At 44.9% G+C, this 11628-nt stretch overlaps 1 protein-coding gene across 7 annotated transcripts in view; it reads right to left on the bottom strand.

Annotated features, from left to right (window-relative positions):
• Positions 1 to 2017: 2017 nt before the first annotated feature.
• dab1a (DAB adaptor protein 1a) overlaps positions 2018 to 11628 on the bottom strand; it is a 99507-nt gene continuing 89896 nt past the window's right edge. For 4 of the 7 annotated variants that reach the window (XM_046050142.1, XM_046050141.1, XM_046050144.1 and 1 more), the window contains 4 exons: positions 10473 to 10879; positions 9572 to 9767; positions 9317 to 9465; positions 2018 to 3164 (listed from right to left, as the gene is read on the bottom strand). In XM_046050142.1, coding sequence (XP_045906098.1) covers positions 3075 to 3164; positions 9317 to 9465; positions 9572 to 9767; positions 10473 to 10879 — 842 coding nt within the window. In that variant the 3' untranslated portion in view covers positions 2018 to 3074. Of the gene's footprint in view, positions 4115 to 7877; positions 7975 to 9316; positions 9466 to 9571; positions 9768 to 10472; positions 10880 to 11628 lie in introns of those variants that run through there. The other 3 variants (XR_006825176.1, XM_046050145.1, XM_046050143.1) reach the window with 3 other exon arrangements.

The following is an 11628-nucleotide window of genomic DNA, read 5'->3' as shown; positions in this document are numbered from 1 at the left end:
TCAGGAGGTGTTCCTGGTCCTGGAACTTGGCCCTCAGGGCCTTAAAGTCCATTGTGTCCTCCTGGTGAAAGGATCACACAATGCAAGCCTGAGTTGCAATACTGCTATTGTGCTGCTAATTGTGTGTTGTCATCATTAAAGATAGGGTTCTGCTTAGCTAACATGAAGAATGAAATCATGGCAATGTATCACCCTTCGCAACACAATGATGGTTTTATTTTGTTTATAATTGCATTATGTGCATAATCTATCAGTCTTTCTGTATAGTTGAAGAGAGAAAGTAGGCAGACTTGATTTATAGTCATCTGCCTAGATCAGGAGAGTTTCAACACACACAAACTACACAGGAGGCTGGAATTTGTGTAATAAATGTAGTTGCCTGACAATTACTCTCCACAGTACAAACACTGAATCCGTCACAGCTTATTAAAGATTCATATGAAGTCCTTATGGCAGGAAGGAGTTACACATGTTAATACCATATTAAATATTATAATTGCAAATAGCATGGCTATAACATAATAAATGACCGTTAAATACACCTACCTTCAGAAGGATCTGGATGTATAAAAATTGCAACATACCTGATCCATTGTGCTTTTAATTATTATGTTCTTAGTCAAGTAGGTTACTTCTTCAGCCTCTCATTATGTGTCCGATGAAAATACAACATTAACAAAAACTTCCAACACTTGTCACAACTCTGTGTGTTTCTCCTCAGCTCCGATCCCGAGAACTGTGCGTCCCATGAGCACAGGAGGTGGTTTCAGTGGAGGAATGAGGTTGAGTGGGAATACTCACACTGATCTTATACAAAAACTGCCCAGCTCGTCAAACGGGTCTGCCCCATATAACACCGACTCCCAGCAGCTTATGTATTTTTTTTCTATCCTTCAGGAATGTTGCCGGGCTGGCACATATGTGACTCACTGTCATAAACCTTGTAGCTGGAGCTGTTTTGCTGTTTGTTACATTTCTACTCTGATATCTTTTTAAAAAATAGGTACAGCAAGCCTTTATCTTTGTAAAGCTGTCTATATTGTTTGTCATTGGGAGAAGTCATAGTAATGTATCATTAGACGCAGTCTGTTCTCTGTACGTTACATTTAATGTTGAGTAAAAGTAAACATAGAGGAAAAGGAAACAAAAGAGGTCGGTCAACATTCCAGGTTTGTTACACAGAACACAAGTATTTCAACAGGTATGTGTGATATCACCACATGCTACAGGCACGTAGTATTCAGGCAGGTTTGAAGGATATTATCTCTGTCTTATCCATGCCTTATGCCATCTTGAGCTTGTACTGACAGGTGTGTCAAAGACTCTGCCCAAGAGCTCAGAGCTCACATTGTTGCTCGTCGCTGTATGACTTACAGGCCTTGGTTTCCAGGCTACATGGTCAGTTTTGTCATACTGTACTTTTAAGAGAGGATCGCGGCACTGTTTTGTTTTGGCTGTTTTTTAAAACATAAACCCACTGGTGTGGCCTGGATTGTAACATATTGGTAGACTAAAACACATTAAAACTGGACAGGATGAGAAACTTATTCTTAAAGGGTCGGTTCACCCACGGTTCATACACATTATGTGGGGTGGCATAAACCTCACAGATGAGTATCTCAAAACCTCCTCAGGTAATACTGAAACGAACTGCATTGTCAGATAACACGGTGGGAAAGTGAGAAAATGTGTTTTGTTGTTGTGTGTGTGACCCTTTAAAAATATCAACAGAGGTTCAGGTTGTCCTGTATAATATGGAATTAACAATGTGTGTTAAAGTCAGTTTTCCTTTTCCATGGGGAGGATGGGGAAAGCAAGGCAAGAGAAAGAAGTCCTTGTTTGTAGTTGGTTTCAGCGCAGCAGAATGTGACATAAAGTTACAACAAAATACTGTGGCACTTGCTTTACATTAACTAAAGACCCACTGGGGTCACCTCTGCCACGCACACACCATTAGGCGCACTCTCTCTTTCACACACAAAAACCTAGATCACAATTAAGACACAAGGAATATCAGTCATTTGGGATGTGTTTATTTGTAACAGTAATACATGGTGGAATACGTAAATCAAGAGAGAACCAAAAATCATCTAAAAACCCACTGTAGAATGTCATATTCATAAAGATAAAAATAATGTGTCAATTTACATTAAGAAACTGTTAGCTGAGGTAAAGTTAAAATCTAGAAATGTTATGTACTCAAACAGCAACGTTTCCCTTTTAATTCAACTTCTTTGCTCATCTTCTAGTTGTCAATTTTTTTTTGTTAATCAACATCGTAGTCCAAAAGAGTTCTCAGGTGATATGGGGACTCTGGCCATAAAATAGGGAGTCATTGGCATCACAGTTGATGTAGTTGTAGCAGAAGATGCTGCGGTCCACACACAGACGCAGCAGTTTGGCACCTGACGAACAGATGGGCAGAGCATCGCTGTATCTCAAAGACCATTCTAGGGGAACGCAATGTAGGGAAGAAGCATTCTGGACTACAGTGAGTGAGAGTGTTTCTGTTGCCTGCAACATAGAGTTGGAATATAGCTTTGTGGTACAGAAACACAGGGCTGTGGTGCATACATAGGCTTTGGGTAACATAAACTGCAAAAGCTAATTTGTTTGGGCCACAACAATGGAAGGTAGTGGGACTTTAAAAGACAAATAGGGGACATGTGTGGAGCTGGAATTGGGGTTAATAAGCGAGGTTAAGACAAAGACCTACAACATCCATGCATAAGAAAAAAATCAGAGGGCAAAATAAGGCAACAAAACATAGTGGGAAAACAGGAAAAAGAAAACAAATGTTGGTATTGCTTGGGTTAACGTCAAGAGTTTGCATAACTGAAGCCTTCCTATTTTATGGCACAGAAGTCCGGTGGACAAAATGGTTGTTGTTGTCATTATTTACAAAATGAGTTTGGCAAACCAACGATCAGATGCCTTAAAGCCATGTTAACTCTATAACTCCTATAGAGCTGACCCCAGCGGCTTGATTGACTTATAAAATAAAAATTCAATTTTTCAATTTCCTCTTCTTTTTTTTAATTGGTATTGTACAAAAGCTATAGAGAATGAACAGTTCAATCACAGAATCTGTTTGACTTGCAACACTTCCCTCTCAGGGTCCTTTCCTCAGAATGTCTGGTCCTCTGGCCTCTGTGTGAGTCTGTCTGCGAGGAGAGACATTTGGCAAATTACTGTGTGTATGCATGTTAGAGAGAGTGAGAGATGACTGAGTGTGTGCGTGTGTGGTGAGCATATATAGGCTGCCGTGTGCACGGCTTGTGTGTAGTAGGTGTGTGAGTAGCTCCCAGAGAGTCTGTTTCTGCATAGTGATCCAGCAGACACTCACAAAGAATGGGGAGAAAACGCCCCAACCAACAAACCAATCAGAAGCAGTGATCCCAGTAACGGACCACCCCTGATAGGCCCGTTAGAGTCTAGCTCCTCCTGTGAGATCTCCTCGGTACTGATGCAAATTCTGTCAGTTAAAACGAAAAATGATCATTCTAATCCTGATGAGTGTGTGAGGGTGTGTGTCGGAGACAGGGAGGCACTGCTTGATTCAGTCCCTCCTTGGCAGCACAGTTTCTGGCCACACACAGGAGGCAGAGGAAGGAGGGTAAGGAGCGAAGACAGAGAGGAGGAGCGAGGGAAGGAGGGTGAGAGGGGAGGAGCAGGTTATGTCTGTAAGGCTGGGTGTGAGTCGCCACAGGGAGAAGGGAGGAGAGGAGAAGACAGCTCAGTGGAGGGAGAATCCGTCTCAGTGATTGATATCCCTTCTTGTCTGGGGTGAATGACCAAGAGAGCTCTCTCTCCTCAGGAGGAGAGCAGACTGCAGAGAGGAGGAGGAGGAGGAGCACAAGAGGAGGAGGTGTAGGAGAACAGAGGGAGCATGGAGGCTCCTCCTGGGAGGTTGTTAGCCGAAAGAGGTTATGAAGAAGGGCTTGGCCAGGCAGGGAGATGTGTCAGAAACGCACAGACACACACACACACACACACACACACACGCTGTGAGGGCTCTCCTCCTGTTCTCTCAGCGATGGTCAGGTCTGTCCTCCTGTGTGTCTCTTTATTTCTTCCCTTTGTTGATCTGGGCGTAGAGAGGGTCTTTCCCCTTCTGTTCATGAGAGAGAAAAACATCAGCGACTTCACACAGCTTTTACTTTTCTCTGTTAAAACCTAATTGGATTTGTAATGTCAACAGTTCATCTGAATAATTAAAAAGGGAGGAGCTGAGTTTCTGATTCTGATTCATTCTCTCATCCAACTGAACTGCAAGTATCACCAACCTGCAAGCCCTGACTAGTAAGTTCTGGCTCTGCACAGGTTTGTTAGGTCCTGTACCTACCATGGCCACCAGGTTGCAGTAGCACACTGCTTTGGAGGAGACGTCCAATCAGTTCTCCTCCAAGCCCCATTCAGAGCTCTCACTGAAAAATTCACCTCTCACTCTCGAAACCTTTGTATGTGTGTGCGTCTGAGTTATTGTCGTGTCGTGCACGCACATGCATATTCTCTCCCACTCCGGGCTCCCTCCAGGACCAGTGTGAATCAGAGGTATAAACTAGTGCCTTGAAAGACCAGTTATGAGTCATCATGTCTGTATTTCTCTCCAACTGAGCTTGAAGACAACAGTGGATGATGGAACACCCTGCAGTCAGAGCACCAAGTCTGCTGCAGTCCCTCACAATGGACCAGTTATTATTGTACACATAATTACAGCCAGCCTCTCAATCGGCCGTGTGGACAACTTGATTGGAGACTACTGACTGGCCTATTATACTCTAGAACACTACTCTCACTCAGAGGTGCAGAGAAGTGTGCTTATAGTTTGGAGTCTACCAGCAGCTTCCACACAAGGATACGGTACCTAATGTTCATATAATCTGATGAAAACTGAGGATGTGAGGACAGCTGGTGTGATAGCAATTTCGGCTGATGTGAGAAAAGGTGCGACATTCTCTCAAGGCCAAAAGAATAAATGACGTTCCAGTAAGAGTCTAGCAACCTTCATCATATACAGCAGTTTCTGCTGCCGTCCAGTTAAATTATATGACATGAAGTGAATTTTAGAGACAACATGATGGGACAAACTAATGCAAACACGCATCTACGTGAGAATGTTTAACTTGAGCAAAAATATGATGATTATCCTGAGCTGTATGACTCCACTTCCGTAATGTAGAGTCAAGAGGAAGAGGTGACGGTCTGGAAGAAAAGAGGGATTTCTGACAAATTTCAGTCTGCCTGAGCTGCTCAGTTTAAACATACACTATACACTTCACACATGCATGTCGTTGCAATGTAGAGCTGAAAAAAATGTGATGATTCATTGGTTAGTCGATCGACAGAAGATTCAGTCTTCTTTTATAAAAAAGCCCCCCAATAAATGTTCTCTGGTTCTAACTTCTCAAATGTGAGGATGTTGATCCGTTTCTTTGTCACAGAGTAAGTTAAATGTCTTTTTGTCTGTCAGACAAAACAAAAATTGTAATGGCCATTTTTCATTATTTTATGGACAAAACATTTAATTGATTAATTGAGGCAATAAGCAACAGATTTACCAGTAATGAAAATAATGACGAGTTGCAGCCCTTTTAAAGTTGATGTTCAAAACGTCTTGTTGTGCACTGGTTAGTTGTGGCCAAAACAGTAAAAGCAATTCTGTGTTGAAATTTGCACAAATCAAGCACAATCTGACTCATGTTGTATCTGAATACAGCTCTCTCATGGGACAGAGTAGTATATGTGAGAAGAAAGAAGACTTTCTTAAAAAGCTGCTTCACGCTTAAAATCACACCAAAACCTGACCTGCATAATCTGGATCGGCTTTCATCTGAACAGAAAGGGTTTGGGGTGATGCTTTAGCTGAGGCTTTGGGCTCTGGGATACAGAGCTGTACCTGTAGGGCCGGCCAAGGCCAGACAGTCAGCAGAAAGTAGCTGCCAGCAGCCCTGAGAGAGGTGACAAAGAGGCTGAGACAAGCGGTGACAGCAAGCACATACTGCTCAGCCCCTGCACCAGAGCCACAGCCCGGCAGTGTCACCCCGCATCATCTAACCAGCGCTGCCAGCCGGGGCTGCTCCAGCTCCGTACACCCGGGCTGAGAGAGAGAGAGAGAGGAGGGAGGGACTGGGTGGAGGTATGAGTGATGTGCTGGCGTAGCACCAGCCCGAAGGCCAAAATATCTGGCCAGACTGGTACACGTGTGGACATTTATGTGCATGCGTGTGAGTGGTAGGCCCTGGGCAGGGGGAGCAATGTGAGACTGCTCAGTGAACCGTGGAAGCAGGCCATTTCACGGCTGAGACTCGGGAGCGTTCGCTGTACATGATGAGATCACCCCAGAAAAAAACACTTAAACTCCCACTAGCCTGAACACATGTCTGTCAGAGCCACACAGTGGGAGGGGAGGACAGGACATAGCCACCACCAAACACACACTCACAAACACACACGCGCATTTTTTTTTTTTGGCTCCAATATGAGCACAGGTGGTGACAGTATCGATCATTTGTGTGCTTGTCTGGGGAATAAGTGGGCCTAGTGCACAGGCGTGTTCGTTAGGGGAGATGTCTAAAGCCAATGTGATTGAGCAAGTAAACACCGTATGGGAGCAGATTCATTGGACCAGGACCAAAGCAGTCCACCTACTACAGAGGAAAAACTCTGTGCTTCTGGCCATAACAGTCAATCTGCTGCCAGATTCACCACTCAGTACTCTACAATCCGTCCTCCTACTTAAGGCCCGTGTCCACCTGCTGCCCTGCAGCTTTCAGACCGACTGAATATGAAGACAGTACCAACGGGGGAGAGAGGCTTTTCAGCCAGCCCTCCTCCTCTCCTGGAGTGGGGAAGGACTAGAAGGCTTCTTGGGTTTTAATTAATGCCAATTATGTTGGGGCAGTCATTAATCTTGGCACCCCAGTATTAGCTGATGAAAACAAAACCCATTACATTTTTCCCTGTGTGAGTGCCAGCAGCTATCATTAAGGAGGCATCGTTGGGAATTGTGTGGGTGACGACACAGGGTAGGGAGGCAGGGATCAAAATGGCTCTCTCCTTTGGAAGCAGGCCATTTCATGGCTGCGACCCAGGAGCGTGTGCGTGTATGTGTGCCCCTCCTTGAGTAGGCAGACCGCATGTTGACATGTCTCTAAAAGAAATTTCCAGCCTATACAAGTTGTGTGAAAGTTTTGCTCTAGGAAGATGTGAAAAAACACACTCCTCTTACAATACAACCCAAAAACTACACATATTATTACATCATGTAACATGCATAATGCATAAAAATGACAGCACACATCATTTTTATAATAATGCTAAACATCTAAGATCAGCATATTGCACATAACATTGACAAATCCCAGAAGACATCCTGTTCGCTCAAGTGCACAGTTTATGATTGGCTGCCACACACCATTGGCTTTCCTACTGAGATATGTGCTATTTAGGGAACTGGGCGTGATTTAGGTACACATCACAAAGACACGACATAATGAGGGCACAGAGCACCATGGTCAAAGTGATCATGCGTGATGAACTCGTCACACATTGTTTCAAAAACTCATGCAAATGCCACATCATAATAGATAGATACTTACGAAACTCTAGGTGTGGCTACGACAAAAATTACCAACACACGTAAGGTAACACAAGCAAATCCTCATACATGCACAGTCACACACATGACCACTCAAAGTCAGTCAAACACATGCCGTTCTTTGAGCATGCGTGACAGCAGGTGGAGAAGGAGAAAAACTCAGAAGAAGGAAGAGATGAAAAAAGATGCAGCATACTGAGACTGATGTAAGTAGGGGGTACAAGGGCAGGGAGGTGAAGGAGGAGGAGCTAGGGAGAGGAGAGGTATGGATACCTACCCTGCCCTGCTGCTATCTAGCTCCCAGCCTCTGGACTGGCCTGGTCTGGGCTAGGCTCTGCTGTCTCACTGGGGCAGGGTGATCCAGAGCCACAAGCCTAAAGAGGGGAAGAAGGAGAGGAAGGAAGAGAAATGTGGAGAGAAAAGATAATGGAGGGGTGTAAGAGAAGGAAATAAGGAGGAGAGGAAAGTAGACAGAGAAGAATACATCTGAAAGAGGGATCGCAGGATTGTCTACAACAGTAGAAGTAAACAGGAGGCAAAAGAGAAAAGGCGTCAATACTCTGAAGGAGAAATTCAAAGGACTCTTAAAGTGAGAAAACACAGCCCACACAGCCTGTCTCTTCTCAGAAACACATCTGCAATACATACAAACATACTTAAACACACACACACATGTATTTTACTGATGTCTATTATGAAAGCATCTGTGGAGTTCATACTATTGATCTGCTGCTTTTTTCCTAAACCACTTCCGCTTTTTTTAGAGTGGGAGGCTGTTTTCCAGCCTTTGCTCCATCTTTCCTGTCTTTCTTTGTAACCTTTTCGCGGCATTCACTCACTGCCGCCACCAGTGCACATTTCTCAGGGTTGTGTAAAGCTTCTGTGTGTTATTCAGGCCTGGTGACATTTTCAGCAGTGTGAAAGTACTCTATTTTTTTCAATAATAGCTGGATTGGAGGCATAAAACTAATGTTTCACGCCTGGAGAGTGGAGACCAAAAGAGAAGAAAGAGGCAGGCATGAAAGAAATGCAAAAAAAGAGGGAAAGGCAGACTAGAAAAGTACTAGAAAAGTCTTCTTGGAAGTCACTCATTCTACAAGGACTTTGGTCAAAGGGAGTTTCTCCGACCTTCCTAAAATCTCACTTTATCTTCTTATCTTTCCTTAATTTCACTCACTTATATGGAGGTGTTGCTGGTAAAATAAATATTAATTGCCCCTGGAAGAAGAATTGGGGCATTATTCCGCCTCTATCTCACCAGAGATGAGTCTGTCCATATAGAAGTAGTGATGTATGGACGCTACCTGGCTGGTATTAATAACAGCTTAATGATGCTTCTGACAATTCCACCAGCTAATTTAACGCTGTGTTGACCATACACACACACACACACACACACACACACACACACACACTCTGAACTACATACTTATGCAGGTACGCCACAGCTCATGTTCACACAGACACACACACTTCATGTGCACATTCAAACATGCACTGATACGAACACACACTAGCACACTAAGGGACACAACGGCATCGGTCCCCTAATCAGGCAGAGTGATTACCTGGCCCGCCAACACTGCTACAAAGGCTATTTATCAGCAGATCTCAACGCGCTGCGCAGGTTATAGCAGCATAAGGAGTGAGTTATTAAATGCACACACACTTGACTTTACCATCCTCTCTCACACACACACAACTATACACACTTACAGCATCTTCCTCTCCACTGCGACTAGGGCTGCCCTCTGCTTCCCCAAACGAGTCATCTGTTGGGGGGTCTGTGGCGTCAGTGGGGGGGTCACTGACATGGGAGGCGGAGGACTTGGAGGGAGAGCTCTGCCTGGGAGCTGGGGTGGGTGCTGCGGGGGAAGTCACGCCGAGTCAGACGTAGCTACAGACAGAAAATGCTACAGAAAGAGCAGGTCGCTTGGAGCACGGACAGACATGAATGGATAGAGTTCTTACGTGAGTTGGTGGATGGTGTTGTGGACGTGACTGGTGTCAGATTCATTTGAGAAATGTCAAAGTCGTCACAGTCGTCCGTGTCCTGGGCAGTGCCCACACGGCTGAAGTAAGTGCTGAATGCCTCTGAGGTTCCTGTTAAACTGGGCTGTTCACCCTTTTTCGACGGCATGGCCGGAGGCTTTGCCAGCTGAAAGTCCTGCAGGAAGAGGTAAGCATTGGTCAGAAAGGCAAAAGTTAAACCTCACACAGTTACTTTAACTTTGACTACTTTGACTGAAAGCATGGCCGTCAAATCTGATGAAGAGCACTTGATCACCGTGGCTAAAACCTAGGTGGCAGTGCTTCCTGTCTTGGTCTCAAGATGTTTTTTTTCAATCGTCTTGAACTTCTATCGTCTCAGCTCTTGTAGCTTTTTGGACTCAGACTTGTCTCAGCCTCCATAAATAGTCTCATCCATTCTTGTGTTTGGGCTCAACCGTAGTGGGTTGGACTGTTTGAGCAACAAACTCCACAGAGGCTCATTCTAAATCTAGGTTGGTCTCAACGAAATTCCAGTTGTACCCAGGCCCTGCTCTTTGAGATTGGGATGCAAAAAAACAGTAAGAGTGCCAAGTTAAGGTGCTGACAATGTCCACAATTTCCCCATCTCTCTCCCCTTATTTCCTGTCAGCTATCTAATAAAAGGCATATAATGTCCCCAGAAACAATAGAAAAAGAATGATAAGATAAATACAGTTCCTGGTTTCTCTGGCTGATGTTAAATCATTTGGGCTTTTGCTGCTAATTTCTTCTTTTGCGTCATGACCACATTTTCTAAAAACAACACAAGGTAGAAAATAGAGTTCCCAACAGATATCATAATTGTGTTTTCATCAGAATTCTTTATTTTTTAGCTCCCCACCTTGAACATCTCTTTGCCCATCTTTCTCGCCCTGTCCCCGTGCTGCGGACTCGACGACGCTGAAGGGGAGGCAGCTGAAGCGCTTGCTCCAGCACCTGAATGGCTCTCGCCGGCGGGAGTCACAGTCGTGACGGGGGTGAGAGTCTGGAACATGGCGGCAGGCAGAGTGCCCACAGGTTGGGCAGGGAGGTAGGCTGTGGGGGGGAAGGCTCCGGCTGCCATGGCTGCCCACTGCTGCTGGGTGGCAGGGAAGATGTTGGCCTGGCCCCAGATGAGAGGCTGGCCGCCTGGCAGCACCTGGGCTACCGGGCCTAGAGGAGACTGGACCCCGAAGGCCAGCGGTGTCTGGGCAGCAAACGCCTGCTGGGACCAGTGGCCGGGGGGTACTGCTCCCATCGTCACATAACCTGGTGGTGAGTGGCAAATGAGTAAACAGCTTAAGGTTAAGATATACAGGAATATTTTGTAAAACCTTAATGAGGTAAAAAAGAAGCCAGAAGAGGAAGTGATTAAAATACCCACAGTGCAGATGCTCACCAGTGCTTTTCACACAGATAATAACCCATGCATCACAAGAGAATGCTGCCCTACTTCTGCCTGCAGCTAATGTGGTGTCTCCTAATGGTCATGGTGAACTATCATAATTACCTTTAGAATGAGGCAGAGTCATTATGAAAAGGAAGAGCTCACAGAACACACACTCATTAAAATCACTCAAACTCATCAGTAGAAGCTTATTCTATTATACACTTGATGGTCTCCCGTTTCTCGTGTCCCAGTTGATACCTACAGCAGAGAAAGCTGACATTTAACCTCAGCCAACCTGCTACACTGACATTTGAGAGACGAGGAGAGGGGACGAACAGAAGTGAGGGGGGAGTAAAAGGAGGAGAACCTTAAAAAATAAGTACACACTGATGTCTAATTCACAGAAGCCCTGTGCATACCAAGGAGTCTACAATCATCTCAGCATGTTTTATTACCTCTGACTTCCACAGTTGCATCAGCCACAGGTAAATCAGCAGCAGCTGAGGCAGCAAGCTAATAATCCATTTCATATTCAACACACAACCAATACCACCTTTTCTCTTCTTCCCCCTCCCCTCATCTACATTTCAATTCTATTCCGTCCCCCTCTATTTATCAACCCCCCCTG

The sequence above is a fragment of the Micropterus dolomieu genome, linkage group LG05 (genome assembly GCF_021292245.1).
Source record: "Micropterus dolomieu isolate WLL.071019.BEF.003 ecotype Adirondacks linkage group LG05, ASM2129224v1, whole genome shotgun sequence".
Lineage (NCBI taxonomy): Eukaryota > Metazoa > Chordata > Actinopteri > Centrarchiformes > Centrarchidae > Micropterus > Micropterus dolomieu.
This window is presented reverse-complemented; position numbering and strand designations above follow the sequence as displayed.